At 37.1% G+C, this 19515-nt stretch overlaps 1 protein-coding gene across 3 annotated transcripts in view; it reads right to left on the reverse strand.

Annotated features, from left to right (window-relative positions):
• aff2 (AF4/FMR2 family, member 2) overlaps window positions 1–19515 on the reverse strand; it is a 199322-nt gene that overhangs the window by 132676 nt on the left and 47131 nt on the right. For all 3 annotated transcript variants that reach the window (XM_024283313.2, XM_024283311.2, XM_036214109.1), the window contains exons 2-4: window positions 17262–17382; window positions 8727–9378; window positions 5803–6236 (exon numbers count right to left, since the gene is read on the reverse strand). In XM_024283313.2, coding sequence (XP_024139081.1) covers window positions 5803–6236; window positions 8727–9378; window positions 17262–17382 — 1207 coding nt within the window. The remainder of the gene's footprint in view (window positions 1–5802; window positions 6237–8726; window positions 9379–17261; window positions 17383–19515) is intronic.

A 19515-nucleotide genomic window follows, 5' to 3' on the forward strand; every position in this document is an offset into this window, starting at 1 on the left:
GGGGGGGGGGGTATTGTTGTGAGTTGTTTAGACAGGACAGATGAGGGGGATCTGGGTGTGTGGACTAGCACAGTGACGTGGAGGAAGACAGTGATGTATGAAAAGGAGAGGTTGTGAAATGATCTTGTATGGATCCGATCATTGACTGTAAATGGGAACTGGACAGAGTGAGTGTGATGTCACCCATAAAGAATGGCTTACTTCAATCTCCAATTAAATTAAATCACTATGCGGACCTCGCCATGTTGAATCCAGACAACGTCTGTAAGCAGTGATAGATCCAAATTAGTCCAAGCCGTTTCTATGGCAACTGTTCTCACCAATCATAAGTGAGCTTGTTGGAAGTCCACAACCTTACCACTTGAAGGCTACTTAACATATGTTAAACATTTTGAACGCATGGCATAAGACCACATACTTTTATTGAGGCATCTGATTGGCCAGTTTTAAACTTGCTTGGGATCCAGTGGTTCTGCTGGAGAACAGGTGTAATCGTTTTTGATATCTATACTTCTGATTTATAAACAAGTTTGAATTTGTGTAGACTTTTCTGGCAGTCGGGAGTTGTAGAAATTAAGTGTGTGAAGTAGAATGGCAGCAGTGTGTGGGGTGAGGATCGGTGGATGTTACGGAGATGGGAGTAGGTGGACTGGATGATGATATCGAAATATGAAGTGAAAGAAAGTGGGCTCTCCAGGATGACACCCTGACTCTTAACATGAGGGGAGGGAGACATGGAGGAACTCTAGATATGTACAGACAATCTGGGAGTTTCGGTTAAAGTGGATTTAGCAAAAAAATATCAGTTTTGTCATCATTTAGTTTAGGAAAATTCATTAAAACCAATAGTTTAAAGAAAACATTGGAAGTGAAGGCATAGGTGGTCTGAGGGTAAATGAAGAGAGGGGTGTCATCTGCATATTAGGGAAAATAAATGGGATATTTGAGTACCATTTTTTTCCCCCCACACTAATAAGGTGCACCATCAATGAATAGTAATTTTTCAACTTGTCATATAAGGCGCACTGAACTATAAGGCATGTTGAGCAAGAGAAGAGTCAAAGAAACATACATCAGACAGTCCAACTTAATTTACAGCATTGACAGTGACTCTAGAGCTTATTTGTAACATGCTAACTGTTAGCCACATTAGCATACAATAATAGTAACTCCAAACCTTGTTTGCAACTTGTAAAAAAAGACTGATACTGATAAAACTGTATAAATTCCCAACCTTGTTTGTAACACGTAAAAAAAAACTCAGTCCAACACTGCTACATGTTAGCCAAGTTAGCATGTTTACAATAACATCTAATCTTTTTAGGAACTAGTAAAAAAAAAAGACTGATACCGCTAAAACAAATTATCCTGTGACTACGCTAACTCCCAACTTTGCTAGTAGCACGTAAAAGCAACATAGTCCAACACTGCTACATGTTAGCCACGTTAGCATGTATACAAAAACACATAACTGTTTTTCATCATGTAAAAAATAGACTGATCTTGCTACAATAAATTTTCATGTGAATATGCTAACTACCAACTTTTTTAGTAGCAGGTAAAGAAAGAAGTAGTCCGACACTGCTACATATTAGCCACATTAGCATATTTACAACAACACCTAACCTTTTTTGCTGCTTGTAAATAAACATACATTTTAACAGAGTGCTGTGTACCTCTAAAAATCAATTCAACATCAACAAACATAACCAGGAATTAATCAAAATACAAGGTGTTTCAGATTATAAAAAGTACTGTAGTTTTTGTAACAAAACTAAGGCTTAAGAATACAATAAATGAAAAAAGCATTGGCACCAGGATAGAGCCTTGGGGCATGCCGGAGGTAGCAGGAAATAACTAGGAAGGAATGGATTTAACATAATCACTGCATGGAGCTAAAGACCTGAGATTTGAACCAGTAAAAAAAGAGTACAAGTGAAACCATGGTAAACCCAAGAGGATGTGTAAAAAATCAAAGGCTGCTCTCAGATACAGAAGGATGAGAATTGGTAGGGAGATCAGAATCAGCTGCTAAGGAAAGCAAGTTTGGGACAATAATGAGGTCAAAAACTGAACTTATTATTGAGACTATTGGAAAAGAGAAGAGAATTACAATGAGGAGCAAAGGTTCTCTGATAAGCTTAGAGAATAATGAGAGGTTGGAGATGCAACAGAGATTTTTAAAATTGTTGGGATCTGCACTTGGAGTCACAGCAACATCAGTTTTGAGAGCTTGAAGGACAATTCCAGCAATGAGGGAGGTTTATAAGTGATGATGGACCCTAAGGAGGAAACAGCATCTTTGAAAAACAGTTTTAAGTGGATCTAATCTCTATGTTGATTAATTAGTTTTTTTTTAATTAAATCAGATGTTTTTGCAGCAGAGGGAAGACTGAATATTGGTAATGACTGGGAGCAAAGCAGCAGTGGTGGTAGAAAAGTTTAAACCAAACATCTATTAGTAATCAGCTGGTGATTAATAAATTTGAATTTTAGTTCAGTTAAAAGATATGGAAGCATCACAGAAAGCAACAGAATATATATATATATATATATATATATATATATATATATATATATATATATATATATATATATATATATAGAGAGAGAGAGAGAGAGAAAGTTATTCACAAGGTTTTGTTAATTTTGAACAGAAAAAACAGCTTTAAAGTTTATTTTATTTCAATGAATCAACCCAGAATAATAGATGGGTTTTACTCTTTCAGTGCATTTCTTGAGCTGTAACTAAATCTATGCCATGAAGGAAAAATATAGTAGTCTAAAATGTTTCCTTGTCATATTGTGGTTCACCTTTTTTGGTCTTGTCAATTTTTTTTTTTCTCTTTTTTTTTTTTTTTATACCAGCACATTGTGTTCTTGGTTGTAGACCTTTTCAATAAACCCCCTCTGTACCTTGTGTTCAATTTGTTACATTTATATACATTTTAAATTGCGATCAGACCTTTGCTTTCGTTCCATAGACTGAACTTGAAAGTTTAAAAGATAAAAAAAGTCTAAAAATGTTCATGTCTGTCTGAAAAAAGTGTATAAAGTGTGTAGTGAGGAGTTTTACAGCCTTAAAACATCTACCTTACAGATTTTACTTATCGTGTGTTATTATTAGAACAGAACGAAGAAACACTTTATACGCAAAAGGTTTTTGGAGGAAAATTGGATTTTTTTAACATGGGAGTCAATGGGAAATTGGTACCTTCTGAAACCACCCCCCAGTGGTCATTTAAGGGAACTACAACATTTGTTTTGGCTTCAAACTGAACCTCCTCCCTTCATAAAATTCTCAGCAGAAGAAATAGAAGTGAAAGCTAAACAGTGAGTGGGCAGAAATGGAGCATTCAAGGAGACGTGGGTGAAAACAAAGCCAGAAAAGGCACTCGCGGCCATGACCGCACGTTCTCCCGCTCACATCTTCTATAAAAAAGTACGGAAAGTGAAGTATACTCGGACTCTTTTCTCTTTGGAGCCACCTCCCTGGTTTTTTAGTCTTGGTGCCATATGCTCAAAGCTCCATCTCAGGCTCATTTGCAGCGTTACACAGACAGACGCACACACGCAGACACACAAATCCGCTCTATCAAAGCACAAGAACAGCTGGCTCGCTCGATATGGATGACTACTTGCCTGTCAACCCGTCTCGGGGAACACATACACACACACAAACACACAGATTGTCGTCATCATCATCATCAAAACGGGTCTGTCCTGCTGTTTTGAGAAGGAACATGAGTGAGCGCTACAGAGATAGATGGAAGGACAGCAGGGTGCTGGAAGGAAAAAATGCAAACATGCAGTCAGATTCATGAAAACAGAAGCAAAGTGACAGTATGTGTCACTGTTAACCACCCTAAACCAGATGCTCATGAATAATTTTAAGTTGATTTAGAGGAGGTCTTTTTCATCGTGGGTTTGGAAGATGAAATGAGTGATCAGTCACACTTTTCTGCACCAAAATCTAGAGATAGTTTTATTTGACAAACAAAAAAAGATCAGACGTTAAAGTTAAACACTAAAGGGTTTGCCTTAATTGAGATTTTAAAAGTAAATAAGAATAATGCAATGCAATTTAAGTGAAAAAAACAAACAAAAACTAACCTTTTTGTATTAAAATTGTGTTATCAAATTTTGCAAAGACGCCTAATATTAATAATATTAGTTAAAGCCCTTCTACCCCACCACCCTGGTCAGAGCCTAAACTTTTTTTTCAAAATGGTGGCTTTATTTTGATTTTATTTCCATAGCAACCATTATATTTTTTGGTCATCTGAGGCTGACGAACAGGTCTATTTTATTTCTAGAAGAATCAGCAAAAGTATTTCTTAAAATTTCCTTATTATTAAGGTTTTTTTTTTTACCACATTCCTAATATATTTGTTTGTATGTCACAGTTTAATTCATCTTGAGTCAATGATTCTTGTATTTCATTTTCACTGGTAACGCTGTGCAAAATCTATAAACTTTATTCCCAATTTTTTTCCCCACCCCAAGTAGTTTTCCAGCATTGCTAAAGGAGTTTGGCGTCAAGAATAGATCAAGGAGGAGTTTTAGTTTGTAGGTTTTGGTTGTGGTTGTAGCCTTTACCTGGTGGCGTGTGTCCATTTTCGTGAAGATCACTTGGACAAAAATGTTCTGCGAAAACTGCCAAATTTCCCACTGTGCCACAAAATGACCACCAAGCCGTAGGTCCTGTGGCCATCCCATAATAATTTCAAAGTGTCCTTTGGATATTCCTGACATGTGTTTTGGTTTCATTAATGGGTTTTGCATTTTTTTGAGCTCCATAAGAGATTTTGCAGTCCAAGACTGCCACGGAACATAACGATAATATTTATTTCTCAGAGCAAATCTAAAAGAAAAACTCTCAAAGATAAATACTTCACTAAAAAAATAGATAAAATTGTACTGTAGACATTGTAAGGTAATGCTACGGTCACAAATACAACTGTCACCGCGCAATTTGGAGGCATTGATAGGTTTCAAAGATTTAATGCCGGTGCCCGATCTTTTTGAAAACTGTTTGCGTGGTCATGAATGTTGATGGCGGCTTGACTGCCGCCATCAGGCATCAGAAATGACACCATTATTAAATTGGGTGACGATGGCAGCCAGATTGCTGGTCAGTAGTAAGTCTGATTGCTGATTGTAAATGTCTTCGGAAGGCGGCTGTCCATATCAAATTCTACCAGCTGCCCGGTTCCCGGGTGGTATATAATAAGCATCTCAGTATCAACCGCAATTTGTCAATACGTAGATCTCAGAGTTGCTGTGGTGCTATCAACGCCAGGATGAGTTTTGTGCAACATCAACGCCGTTTCCTCCTTTGGACCCACCATGGTCAGGATTGCTAGTGTGAAGTCTGGTCAATCTGCCCTTGTTTAGTATCCATGCTGCTACTTTAGGATTTCTAACAATCTGATGGTGGTAGTGGGACGGCAGCACAGGAGCAGGGAGGTGGCAGTCTGAAATCGGTCAATCATCAGATGATTTTGGGGACCTTGAAGATCTTCTATCAGTCAATTATCTCGCTGCTGCCTTCCTGCCATCCGTCACCTCCAAATGTAAAAAAAAAAAACATCTGGTCGCAGTAAAATAAAACATTTTCCTAAAATCTCCACTGCCAGATTTGCAGAAAAACTTGCATTTAGGTTGTCTGATTTTTTTCAAAAATGTTTTTAGAAAATATTGCTTAAAAGAAAACTTATATAAGAATTGCATCAAGAAAATATGTGTGTTTCATATTTTTGCAACCTTATTTGAGACAAAGAAACGTTGGTTGTTTCTTACCTCCTCCGTGTGACTGAGACTCAGCTTTGGCAGTTTATTCTTCGCATTTCCTGAAGTCCCGCTGAAAGGCTGGCCGTTGTTAAACCCCTCTGCAGCCACTAGGGGGGGTTTAAGCTGCGGAGAGTCCATCGGTGTCTGGTCCTGGCCATCCATTGGTCGAACGTACGCTGTGGGTTTCTGTTGCACAGCAATCGGCTTCCCTGACAGAGCACCAGGAGGGAAAGTGGGCGTGGTCAGTCCTGACGTGGGAGTGGTTAGGCCGGGAGTGGGAGTGGTCAGAATGGAGGTGGAGGCCAATGGGGAGGAGTTTAGCGAAAGCTGAGAACCAGTTTCATTTTCATAAGGTGACGATTTGAAAGATCCGCCGTTTTCGATATTGGAGGAAGACTTGAAGTGGCAACCGTCTGTGGTGGACGAGCGGAAACTTCCTCCATCTGAGGAAGAAAAAAAAGGAAATCAACTAAACGGCACCTGCTGCTGGATGTGACATAAAAACTGATGAAGACTCATAATATTAACCTTTAGTATATGTTCCTAAAAGGCTAAAAATGTGGAAACTTTACATATCTTGGTATCTTTTAAATAACTTTAATGTTGGTTCTTTGAGCTCAAAATAAGACTAAAACCAGCAATAAGACTTTGGTTTGCCTACTCAATTAAAAGTGGGTAAAAAAAACATAAAAATTGCATTTAATAGCAAAATAACAATTTACATGTGATTTAAAGGCTGAAGACATAAGCATACTTTTTCATGCACAGTTAAGTTGAGCTTTGGTCAAAGCTCCACTAAGCCATTTAATTGGGTTACTGTCATTTTCCAGTATAAAGCACAGAAGGAGAATCTGGTAATTAACTCAGCATGTCTGACTCCACTACAGTAGGTGTGATCAGTTTTACTCTGTAAAAGGAGCCGCACACATTAAGCCATTCTTAGGTTCACTTTATAGGTTCACTGTTAGCCGCACTGTGACTGACCACTAATGAATTTGACTGTCACATTGCGCTGAAATCGAGCATGTGTCAAATTAAAAGTGGTTTTGAGTGCAGACAGAGTGGCAAATTAATTCCAACAGACCTGAGTTCACCTCAGTTTATGGAGGACAGCAAGTGGGCTCAAACACTGAAAAAGTTTGGTTCTTTTTATTGTTTTGTTTTAGTCTATGAATCATCATGACCCATTGAGACATTCCAGTCTGGGTTTACAGCTTAAAAGTGAACAAAAACAGCCCACCTTAAGGTAATAATTGACAGATTCTTAATACAAGGCAGAAAAACATGCTGTTTATATTTTCTTATGCCTTAAAGCAAGTTTTAAAGCTCATGAGATCATATTGAAGTCCTGATTAAAGTCATAAGTTAGTTATTTTACCTACTTCCCTAGTGGAACAGTGAGCTACAGACACAGTCACACTTAGGAGCCAATTGGTGGTTTAACCCCCACAATCCCACTCTTTACAGACCCACATCAATCAAAATTGTATTTTTCAAATGTTCTTGTTGCTTTTTTTTTGATAATGGAGGACTTATATAAAGAAAATTACACATTTATTAACTCAAATCCTTGTAAATCAAGAGCAGAAAAAAATTATCTTTGTTTAAGAGCACAACAGGGAGGCCAAAAGCCCTCACTCCAACATAGAGGTAAAGGGGGGTGGGATTACTTTGTGCCAATAGTCCCGCTCACAACTCAGAGGCAAATTTCTAATGAACTACTGCCGCCCTACAGAAACTATGTCCTACGAAACAACAAAGTTTTTTTTTTTTTTTGGATAAAAGCAGCATAACCATAATCAAAAGATCACTGGAAACGCTTTTACAAAAACCCAAAAAATGATCAGTGGGTCTTTAATACTGAGTGTCGAGTAAATTCCAATTTTTGGAGTGTTTGGTACGACTCGACAGCAGATTTGAACTTATGACTTTTCAGTCTCAGGATAGACATTTCACCACAAAACCACTGAGCTGGTTAAACTACCAGTCTTAAAGAACAAACTTTTGCAAAAATATTTTTGAGTCATTCTCTGCTCGCATTACATGTGGTGTACCCCAGGGTTCAGTACTGGGCCCATGTTTTAGTCAATAAAGCCTTGTTTCCACTGAGCAGTTTGTCTTCGTGGCGCATGCAAGAATTGTTTGCACTTCCACCACAGACCAGGCTTTGCTGTTGTTTGAAGGCATAGAGACTGGTGACCAAAAGAGTACACTAGAAACTGCAAAACCCCTGATAGATACAAATGCTGGAAACGTTGGCTTAAATAAGCGCTATATTGGTGCGTTCCATTCTGCCTTTTAATGGACCTACAACCAATGGGGGGCTTCCAGGAGGTACAATTCGGTACTGTTTAATGCAGTAGTCTCAAACTGGCGCCTCGTGGGACATTTACGTCCCCCAAGTCGATATTTTGTGGCCCCAACCTTAATATGAAAGTTCAAAGTCTGCTAAGCAACATCATCTGCATGTCCATGCTTCTTTGAATTTGCTTTGTGATGTTTCAGCTTGCTTTAAGCTTAAAACTTTGCATTTGCAATCACCGTCAGATCTGGTCCTTAGAAACAGTTGCTAGCGTCATTAACTCCTGCTGTTTCACAGGACATCCAGAAGATATTGCTTAGTAGTGCATAAAAATGATCAAATGTTCAATAAACTTGTTCAGTAGACATAGACAATGGACCAAAGATATAGACGGTGGACGCAAAAACATATTTTTGGCACAAATGGAACCATATACAGTCCAGCCTCAGCCAGACTGCCTTCATTGGCCCCAAAGTAAATTGAGTTTGAGAACTCTGGTTTAATTTGTCCATTTTACAATGGAAACGCTCAAAATACTGGACCGTACCGGACTGCTCAGTGGAAATTAGGCTTTACATGCACTCTCTGGGCCAGCTTGTCTAAATGTCAGTGTCTTTACCGTCAGTCTTACCTGGGAGGGACTGTGTTTTAGATGAGTGAGAAGACTGCCTTCTAGAGGAAGATGAGGAAGAAGAGGATGACGAGGAGGAAGAGGGGCTTGAATCATCTTTCAGGCCCAGTACATCTTTAAGTGAACTAAACAGCTCCTCGTGTCTCTGTATTTGCTGCTCCTCTATCGTAGTGACTTTCCCTCTGCTGCCGGTGGCTCCTGACGAAAGCTGCCCCTGTCTGTTCTGCCCCGACCCCAAAACGAGGCCTGTCGCCTGGGTGCTCTGTCCATGGCAACCCCTTGACCAGTCCATGGAGTTCCTCGTCTTTTTCAAACTCTGATGTGTGAGTGTTGCTGAGCTCGCCACAGCCGGTGGCTGCATGGGAGCTGAGCATGACGATGATGAAGATGGCACGCTTCCTGTCCTCTTCTCTCCTCTTCCCTCTGCTCCTCCTCCACTCACGTCTCCTCTTAGGGCCTCGTTGAAAAGCTGGGAGTCCACGGCGGGTCTTTCAGAAAAGCTCGGCGTTTGTGGCAGGTTGTTGGCGGTGCTACCTTTAGGAATCCCCACCAAGTGACTCTGGTTGGAGTGGCTGGTTAGCAGGTCCTTCATTTCTTCATAGGAACCCAACGTGTTCTGGACACGGCTGGCCAAGGCGTCACCTTTATTAGTCTGACAGCAGGAGAGATAAAAGACGGGGAGAAACAGAAGCACATTAATTAAGTCTCTCATTTCTCCTTTTATCCAGACTTGATGAAAAGCCCTCTTTACTCATCTTGAAAGGAATAGTGTGAGATGGATGGGGTGACCACTGACCAGACATCAGGATGAGATGATTAATTAAATAAATGCCACCTTTACAAGGGTCCAGTCCAGGCTGAAGCAGTAAAATTAATGGGGCAGGAATCATTACTGGCCTGACCCCGGAGTCTCCACCAGTCATTGCTTAAAGGACAGTGAAGGCTCGTCTTACAGAGGCCCCACCTGCTTGTCTTCCAGAGATCTCAATGGTACCTTTTGTTTCAGATTCATGAAATACATAATTTAGGGATTCAACTTTCTGAAGAGGACATGAAACGAACACACTGGCCACATTCTTGCGAAAGCTCATAAAAGTGAAAATCTGAGAACCTGGACAACCAACAGTGAAGCAATTATTTATAATGAGCTGCGTCTAAATTATGCAAGAGCACATAATTCCAGTCTGGCGTTTTAATCATGAATTCCTGACAAACCAGGAACAATTGAAGCAGAAAAATATCAATGTGATAAAAGGTTCTGCTTTCTCCAGCATTTTTTTTTTTTTTTGCAGTTGGTCAAAGGATGTTCTCTGCATTAATAAAGTCAAGGAAAAATGAAGCAGAACTGGATTGTTTTTAACTTTACTGGAGAATCTACAAATGTTTGAGCTTCTGAAATGAACCCTAAAGAAACGATTAACATTTTCTCGTGGAGGTTTAAGTTACACATCGGGATATTCTAATTAAAGACCCACGGCGAATAAATCAGGAGTCTTGGTTGTTTGTTTTGGCGTCCCTGTGTGTGGGTTTGTTTTCTTATGGAAACGTCTCCTGAATACAAAAATAAAATCAAAGTGTGGTAACACGCTGGGATCCACTGAGACATCTCATTGAAGAGGAGGGAATGTTTCACACCATTACATTACAAAATATGATAACATCACAGCATTATTTCCTCCCATAGCGTCCCGTTTAGATCGAGTTTTGCCATTATTTAAATATCAAGGCATATTTTTTCTGATGGGATCGGAAGGCATGTAAACTCCGTTTAAATCCTTGTTTTGGCTCACAAATGATGCTGTAGGAGTGTGGCGGTTTTCCAAAGGAAACCCAAAATGAAAAGTAACAGAGAAAATGTCTTGAGTAATAGTGTGTAGCTAATTTTCGGTATATCTTATAGTACATTTCTAAGTAAGCCAACATTACCTGCCTTACACTAAATGTTATCAACTGGATCACATAACAACTACTGAAGGATCACCTGTACTCTGTTTGAATTAAATGAAGTCTCATCCTCAGTACATTATAAACACTGAGAGACTATCAAATGGCAAAAAAACTAAACCAAAATGAAAATAGAGATGTAAACAACATTTATATTTTTATTTGTAAAAACAGCTGACAGCTAGAACAAGGAAAACTTAAAAAAAAAAAATGCCTTGCCAGGAATCGATTAAAAAAAATTAACAAACTAATCGCAAACTTGGAAAAAATTAATCGCGATTAATCGCTATTAAAAAAATTTTATCTCAGTATTTGCTGACCATTCATTACGACCACTCATGAATATTTATTTCTTTTGTAAGTGACCATCCCTTCACTTTCACCACCATGTTAAAGTAAAGGACTGTGTCTGATTAATTTGCGTTAATACATATTACACGTCAAAGTATTGTAACTGCATGGCGTTATTCATCTGCTTGTGTATTTTGGAGAACCCTTTAACACGGAAGACATCACCAGAAACACCTAAATAACTCACAGTCTTTGACATAAAGTAATTTTGTAACCATTGATATGATCAACATGAATTAGTTGAATCTGACACGGAGAAAATAACGTTTTTTTATGTCAACTGTTAAACAACTCTTTACTAGCATAAAATACTGCATAATTGGCGCAACACTGCTTTTCTTTGCAATAGAATCAGCTGATTTACATTAATTTGTGCTATAAGATAATTTTAATTTTCTAATATTTTATAGTTTTTACATATTTTTTAATTAACAGATTTTATGGTTTTATTTTTTTATTGCTTATTTTATTGTTTTTGGGATGTTCTAGTGTTGTTGTGAATGGAAGCAGCAAACCACTTTTGAATTTCCTTCAATATTAATAAATAATAAATGATGTAAGCACTTCTCTACGGTAAAGTGTTGTATATTGGTGCAAAGTTTTTTTTTCTCCGCTTCTAAATCCACTGGAATTACGTTAAACGGTCAAATGGTTACGGTAGTCGACAGAGTGTCAACACTGGAGCTAAAGCTCCAGTATTGAAGGGTTATGGTGTGGGAGGGGTTTTAAGATGTGGGTGTGTCCTACAGCTGCACCTGCTGCATGAATAGATTAAAAGTTCTGCACAGCAGAGTTTGTTTGTTTTTTTATGTCACTAACCAGTTTTTGGGAACTTTTATTAAAAAAAAAAAAAATTTAGGTATAGTCTCTACTTAATCCAAAGTAACTGAGTAAATTACTCCAAAGTAAAATTAACTGGTTGTCAGCAAAAAAAAAAAAAACATTTGCATCACTGTAAAAAATAAAATAAAATAAATAAATTTATTATTTTTATTCTGTAACTTTAACTTTTTTTACAGAACAAAAAGGGAAAAAAAGTTACATTTTGATTTTCTGATCAATTTGCAAAAGTCAGTTGAAAAAAAGTTTTAAAAATATATTTACAAAATATTAAGGATTGTTTACAATAAAAGAAAAAAATGTCAATAACAAAGTGTGTTTAAATCTGTAGTTCAGAATAAATTAATCCAATATAAAATCTCAGGATCAAATCAATGCTAGCTGAAAAAAAAACATTATTTTTATTTTATTTTATTATATTTTGTGTAGGGACAAAAAAAAACTTTGCCTCAGAACCTTCAGGTCGTAAGTTAAAGTTTAAGAGAAAAAAAAACAGAATTTTAAGCCAAAATATTTCAAACTTCACAGACTTCTCAAACCTAAATTTTTTATTGCCGTTTCTAAAGGGAAAAATACTTTAGAAACTAGTATTTTCTATAGAAACTGATCCTTAAGGATCCTCTTGTCTGCATCTCCACTAAACTCTTCCCTTACACTCAAATGCACACGGGACGGGCGGTGCAACCACAACATACTGCTTGCATCATGTGCCACCTCCTGCACACTCCCCAGCCTGCCTCCTTCTCCTTCTCCTCAACCAAGAGGCTGTTTCCAGTGGCACAATTGCAAAACAGCCGATTCTCCTGACGATTTCCAGAGGTCACGCGTGAAAATGGATTCAGTTAATGTTTCCCACTTCCAGGAGCACTCTTCACATCTCTGAGGAGGAACATCACTCAGTAAAAGTGAAAAAACCCAAAACAATCTAGTGCAAAAATGAATCTGAGAACTGTCCCTGAGTGTGGTAATATTAATGCTCCAGTAAGAAAAGTAATCAAAACCTGAAAAATAAATATATCAATTCATTTTTTGCATCAAGTTTAAACCAATTAAACTTGAAAATGAGTATTTTTTTTTTTTACAAAATTTAGTGAAAAAGACAGGAGACCTTTCAAACATCCAAAAATCTATCATTTCTGAGGAGCTGCAAAAGCACTACACACCTAAGCGTCATGTGTGAATAAATTAGCTCATCTCTTCTCCATCTCCAGCTCATGAATAAAAGATCTGGTGGCTGAAGAGGAACAGAAAACACATTTAGAGAGAGGTAAAATGAAAAACAGAGGAGCAGGGAAAGAATGAAAATCATCTCTATGTGTGTGTGGGTCTGTGTGTGCGTCTGTGTGTGTCGGCAGATCATCCCGAATAGCTGCTAACAGCGTAGCATTCCTTAACAGGATTAGAAGAGGGATTAACTAATAGTTGACAGAGAGAATGAATTCTGGAGTGAAGAAAGGAGAGACAAGCGATGGACGACAAGTAGAGACCAAAAATGACAGACAGACCAGATTTTTGGTTAAAAAATGGAAAAAACAACCCCGTAGATGAAAGTTAATAAATCATTGAAACGTCGTCAGTGGGATCTGAAATGATTAAAAGGAGCTGCTAAGGATATCAAAGCAAATCCTATTTAGTACATTCAGACTCCAGTCAAATTCAAACATTTTACAAGGCAGACCCACAAAAACACAATAAGGAATTACAGCGCCACCTATCAACTGCATCAAAATTAACTTACTATTTTTACAATTTAATCGACAAACTGGTTTGCAGAGATCTGTGAAAAGATCAAAATAAAACTGTGGAAAAGTAAAAAAAAAACACCTGTTAAAATAAAAAGTTAAATTATTCCAACTAAGCATTTGGACTAAAAACAGATGTGTAACAGAAATAAAAAAATGTACACGTAAGATGAGAAAAATTAAAGTTTTAGTCCCAAAACTACTAGCTCAGGGCAGTATTCTCTTAAAAATCTTTGATATAGTGAAAAATAAAGCATATTTATTAAAAAAAAAACCAAGTTAGTCTGACTAGTCTTTTTACTAGCATATAATAATAAACATTTTATTTTTAAGTCATTGCAGTTACCTATTTCTTGGGCATTTTATTTCCTTATAGCCAGTTAAATTGTTATCTCTGGAGCATCAGATTCAGTGTTTACATTATTTATACCCTTTAACCATTTGTGTGATTAACATAATTCTAGCAGATTCTGAACTGCAGAAAAGCAGCGCTAAAAACTCAACACACAGTGAAGCGTTGACGAAATTCACGTAATTCCAGCTAATTCTGTAGTAGAGAAAAGCCACTTTGAATCATCACGTAAGACTTTATGATAGCCCTGTGTTGAATACGGGTGCAAAGAGTCACGATATGTCAACGGGCGTGTGTTATTTAGACGTCACCGGCGACATCTCTGATGTCGAAGGGTTGAGGATTTTGCATAAGTGAAAGAATTGCAAATGTGCAATTAAGCTATTTCATATTAAGGATTTTTTTTTTCATTTTTTTGTTAAGTTAATAAAGTATTTAGCACATATAATTATATACAACATTTTAACAACTGATATTTATTTTTCCACTCCTTTTTTAAACAACTTCATGTCTGACTTTTAGCACACTTAAAATTTAGCATACATTTTATTATTCTTTTTTTTTAACAAAATAATATTATTCAACATTTTTCTCTGTCATGGGAGTCGTGATTTACAGTATTTTGTTCTTCAGGAAAACGTCTACTAATCATCTATATACATGTATTAACTCCTTCAGAGCATATTTTCTCGCTTTTTCACATTTTTGGTTAATTTGGCACTAAGAATATAACTTAATATTTAACATTTTTTAGCTTCAGTTCACTTTTTTTTAGCCGTTCTAGTATTTTTCTAATTTAGCATCTCAGCAGAGGAAGTTTGAGCTTTGAACTTGTTTCTGTGGAAGTCACAAGTTTCTTTCCAGTTTTTCTTCCTCTCCTTTCATGCTGATTAATTTTACACAATCACGGCGGGTTTGATATGCTAACATGTGCTGTCGAGAGAATTTAAATCTGCGCTGGTTTGCATTCAGAACTTACAAAACGAACCAACAGCTCTGTCACTGGGATGTCTAAATACATCGGCGAGGAATGTTAACACGAGCATGACTTATGTCTGAGAAAAGGTAGCACATTTGCAACAATGAATGAGAGGCTGAAAGTTAGACAGCAAAAGGAAACAGAATCCGTCTGAGTCACTTGGGGCTCCTCCGAGTCTGGGCTGTTTGCAATCACCCACTTTGAATAAATGGAAACCACGCTGCAGCTCAGAAAGTAGAAAAAAAGCTTCTATTTGATGAGTAGAACTTGTACTGCTCTAATATGTGCATGTTAAACAAGATCTAGAGCTAACAAACAATCACGCTCATAACTTCATCTTGTAGATTAACATGTAAAGCTGCAATAGAGATGTTATCCCAGCAGTCAGCCAGGCTCTCTCCACACAAACTCGACTTGATCTCACCTCGCCACCATTAATTACTTTGAAACAATTAGTTAGATGGATTCATTATCAGAACAACCTCTAATTTGCTCCTGCTGTCCTCGAAACTCCAGCCGAGCTTTAGTGAAGCGCCCTCCTGCCCCCCCGGCGTTTTAGAGGCCGAGCCAGTTAACGCGCGTTCTGTCCAAGACTCAAAGCCGCTCCGTCCCGAGGTCAACGGACTCGGCGGCACAGCCGGGCGTTCAAGTGCCCGCTGGAATCAAAGGAGAGTTAACAAACCCAAATCAATGTTGCACTGGGGAGGGCAGAGAGTAGCCGTGTGAACCTTCTGCACGGCTAGGATTCCTTTGTTTGAATGCAAAACAAAATCCTCCAGAAAAAAAAGTATTTTTTACAATATTAATGACCACAAATGTCACCAAGTTGTGGAGGAGCCTTTTCATTTTTTTTTTTCTTTTTTCTTTTTACATTTTTTCATGTTATAACTTGATTTTATGGATTGTTTTTGTAGAATGTGCATGTGTGTTGGAGAGTTTTTATTATGATCACTATTATAATTATTATTATTTTAAAATTATTATTTTAAGGTGTTCTCTGGCAGGAACAATTGAATTTAAGTTAAAAACAACAATACTTTTTAAACTAAATCATGAATTTGAAAGACACCTGGAGCATTTTTATTTCAGAATTACTATGTAAAAAAGTAAGAAAATATTGCAAACTTTAGTAACTTTGGCTTCAAAACAGCCTCAAACCACTACAACTCCTCCACCATGCTGGACACCTGGTGTTAGCGGCTGCTGCTAATTCTTTAGCTTATATAAAACATGAGATGAAGCAGAAATATTTGTTTCAAGAAAAATGTTTTCAAAATCATGTGGTTTGCTAAGATATAGCTTTGGAGAGTATAGTTTCTACCTGAACTTTGACAAAATTTACTTCAGTTTGGAAGTACTTGTAATATTTTTTAGTAAATAGGTGGAAAAAGTGGTTCCAAAGTGGTTTCTGCCCGTCCTGTATGTCCCACTGAGGAACTATTTCACTTATTTCTTCTACAAAAGATGAGAAACAAAGTAAAACATAAGCTTTTTCTCATATAAAATGTAATTTTGAAATTGATTTTTAAGAGACTTTTAAAGTTTTTTGTGGCATGAGCATAAAGAACAAGAGTCAATATTAACGAGATAAGTCTAAAACTGAAACCCCATTGTTGTTACATTAGAACTTGCCTCTAAATTGATGTTCTTGTTTATTCATTTTTCATAAATGCAACTAATGACAACTATTTAAAATGTACTAAATCACAAGCAAAAATACAAGAAATAATGGTTTTATACAAATATTTGTTTTTCTTTTTGAACATTGTTTTTCAATCAATCGATCACCCGTCATTCATCAAAACAGAGAAATTTACTTAGCAATATTTTGTGTTTATTTATAATCATGATTGATGTCTGATTATAATTTTACTAGTTTTTTATGTTTTGTATCATAAATATACAAAATCAAATATATAAAAATGATGGTACTTTAGAAGTTTATTGAGTTTCATAGCTTTCTATTAAAAAAGTAAAATAAGATTTATGTTAAAATATAAAATGAAAATGCTGTCAAAATGGAATTAGTGTGTTTGTCCATTTGTCTGAATAGAAATAATCTTGTAGTTTTCATCCAATCTATATTTCAAAGTACCTCAGACTTTTTTTTTTGTTAAAGCTTTTTACAGGTTTATTTTCATTTAAGTCTGATGAAATATTTAATTTTACTTTCGTTTGACCTCTGTTAACGTTTCACCTTTCAAAATAAAAGTTTAACAGTCCACACTAACACAAAAAATGGCCACAAATGTCTTCTAGAAAGTTTTATCTAAAGGTTAAATGTACAAAGTGTGTCAGAAATTCATCTTCCCCGTCTCCAGTCTTACTTTATAGGGCTCTCCGAACAGGTTAAATCCCGTTGAGAAGAGGTCTTCATCCTGCTGGACCTCCTGGGTCCTCCTCTCCCACTCCCTCCTCTTCAAGGCGCTGCGATCCGACTCCAGATGACTGAAAGACAAAAGAAAAAAGATTAGTTTGGCTTAACCAGAGCAAACATAGAACTGCCTTTTACTTGGAAACTGTGACACTTTTATTAAGTTTAACAACCAATGAAATTCCAGAAATAAAAACCAAACTGAATTAGTCTCACTGATGTTTAAATGACAGAAAATGCCGGATTGAAGTTTTATCTCATTGTTATTTCCCCACAGAGAGTTGTGTAATCATAACCACCATTTATACTTTTGTATTTTCAACAGAAAATCCTTCAAATGAACATTTTCACCTTGATGTCATGTTTCCATTACATCCAATCAGATCCAAAGCTGATAAATATCCCATTTCTTCACGGTAAGGTGACCCAGGAATGACTGAAAATTACATTTACCTTAAAAAAAACAAAATAGCTTCTGGTAAAATGTGCTTTAATGACTGTTTTAATGACATTTATTCCCAATTACATTATAAAATACAACCAGAAAGTAACTCATCTTAAAAAAATACGTTTAAATAAATAATAAATATCCTAGTAATACCCAAACAATAAAAACTGTTAATATAAGAATTGATAAACATCAGAGTTCAATGAACGCCAAAGTCAAATAAATGAAATGATGATTGTGTTTATATGATGTTTCCACCGTCTGCTCCAATAATATCGTCAGCGCCTGAAAGTGATTTTACAGCCGGCTTTTTCCACTGATATGATGTAACACGCCATTAGCTGTAATTCAGGAGTGAATAGGTGAGTCCGGCGGGGACCGTGTTTACAACACGCCGTACCCACTGAACCTGCGGAAAGGACAAACGCTTTTATGAGCTTTAACACTGACTTTGTTTGGATCCCAATAAAATGTGTTTTTAATCTCCTAACAGCCTCTGATGCTGAGCGGTTTTCAGTCAGGGTGGTCAGAATGAATACAATCCATTAATGTGTAGAAACTAACAAACAGCTTTTTCAATTCCCAAACTAAAGCTGAGTTGCCTAAAATTCAGTTTGTGGTGTTTTTAACATGTTCTTGTGGTGTTTTTAACATGTTCTTGTGGTATTTTGCTGATAATGGAGGACCTATATACAATAATTTAAGATTAAAAGTGTGTTTTTCTGAGTATTTCTTTAATAAAATTGTAAATAAACAGCAGGAAAAACAAAAACACTGAAGAAGATTGTGTTAGTTATGTAGAAAATATACTGGAAAAACAACACTTTTAAAAAAAATGTTGGCTAAAATGGCACAATCATAACTAAAGGATCAAATAAAGGACAACTCCAGATCTCGAGTGCCGCTGTGTCTGCATAATTTCCAGATATCCAAGCCCTGCTCAACTGATTACCTGGTTCAGGTGTGTCCAGCCAATTAGAACATGCCAGAGCAGGGGATGTTGGGAAACATGCAGGATTGCAGCCCTAAAGGTCTGGAGTTGCCTATCCATGTTTTAAGTGATTCCCTGCAGCATACCCATAGATAAAAATGTACATAAACATTTTCACTCTAAGGGCTAATCAAGAGGTCTAAAATCTTGATATTTCCCGCACCTTTATAAACTATACAAGTGTTATGTTTATAGTGTTTACATCAGTTTAAGTAGATTTAATAGATAATAGATGCACGGTCCCTGAATGCGTCATGACCACATCTAGTTTTTAGTTGGGTCGCTCCTCAGTTATGTCCCTTGAAACGAAAGAGGTTTCTTCAGACAGTCCGGCTAGTTAGCCTGCAGCTCAATTAAGAGCCTGTTTGTACTGGAGTTTGCCTTCAACATCTAACCTATCGGCAAGATGTGCGTGGGAGGGAAGAAAAAGAGGAGGGGGGGAAAAAATCAGAGACCCGTGGGAGGGAAAAAGACCCAGTTTCAGGGCAGCAGACAGTTTCTTTAAAAGGAAAGCAAAATAACAAAATGATTAAAGTCAGAGTGAAAGGACAGGAGAGGAAGGTGCAGCAGCGTGATGTGAGAAGCAAAGAGAGAGCGGTGGGAATTCCAGACAAAATGATTGACAGGAGGGCTTTTTTCATGTGTTAGTTACAGCAACGTGCGCAGATTTGATCCTCGTGTGCGCTGGGATGCCTGCTTGACATGTGTCTTGTCTCTCAGCGCAGAAAGACAACTAACAGTACTATTCGCCATCACAAACACACGTGT

The sequence above is a fragment of the Oryzias melastigma genome, linkage group LG10, assembly GCF_002922805.2.
Source record: "Oryzias melastigma strain HK-1 linkage group LG10, ASM292280v2, whole genome shotgun sequence".
Taxonomy (NCBI): domain Eukaryota; kingdom Metazoa; phylum Chordata; class Actinopteri; order Beloniformes; family Adrianichthyidae; genus Oryzias; species Oryzias melastigma.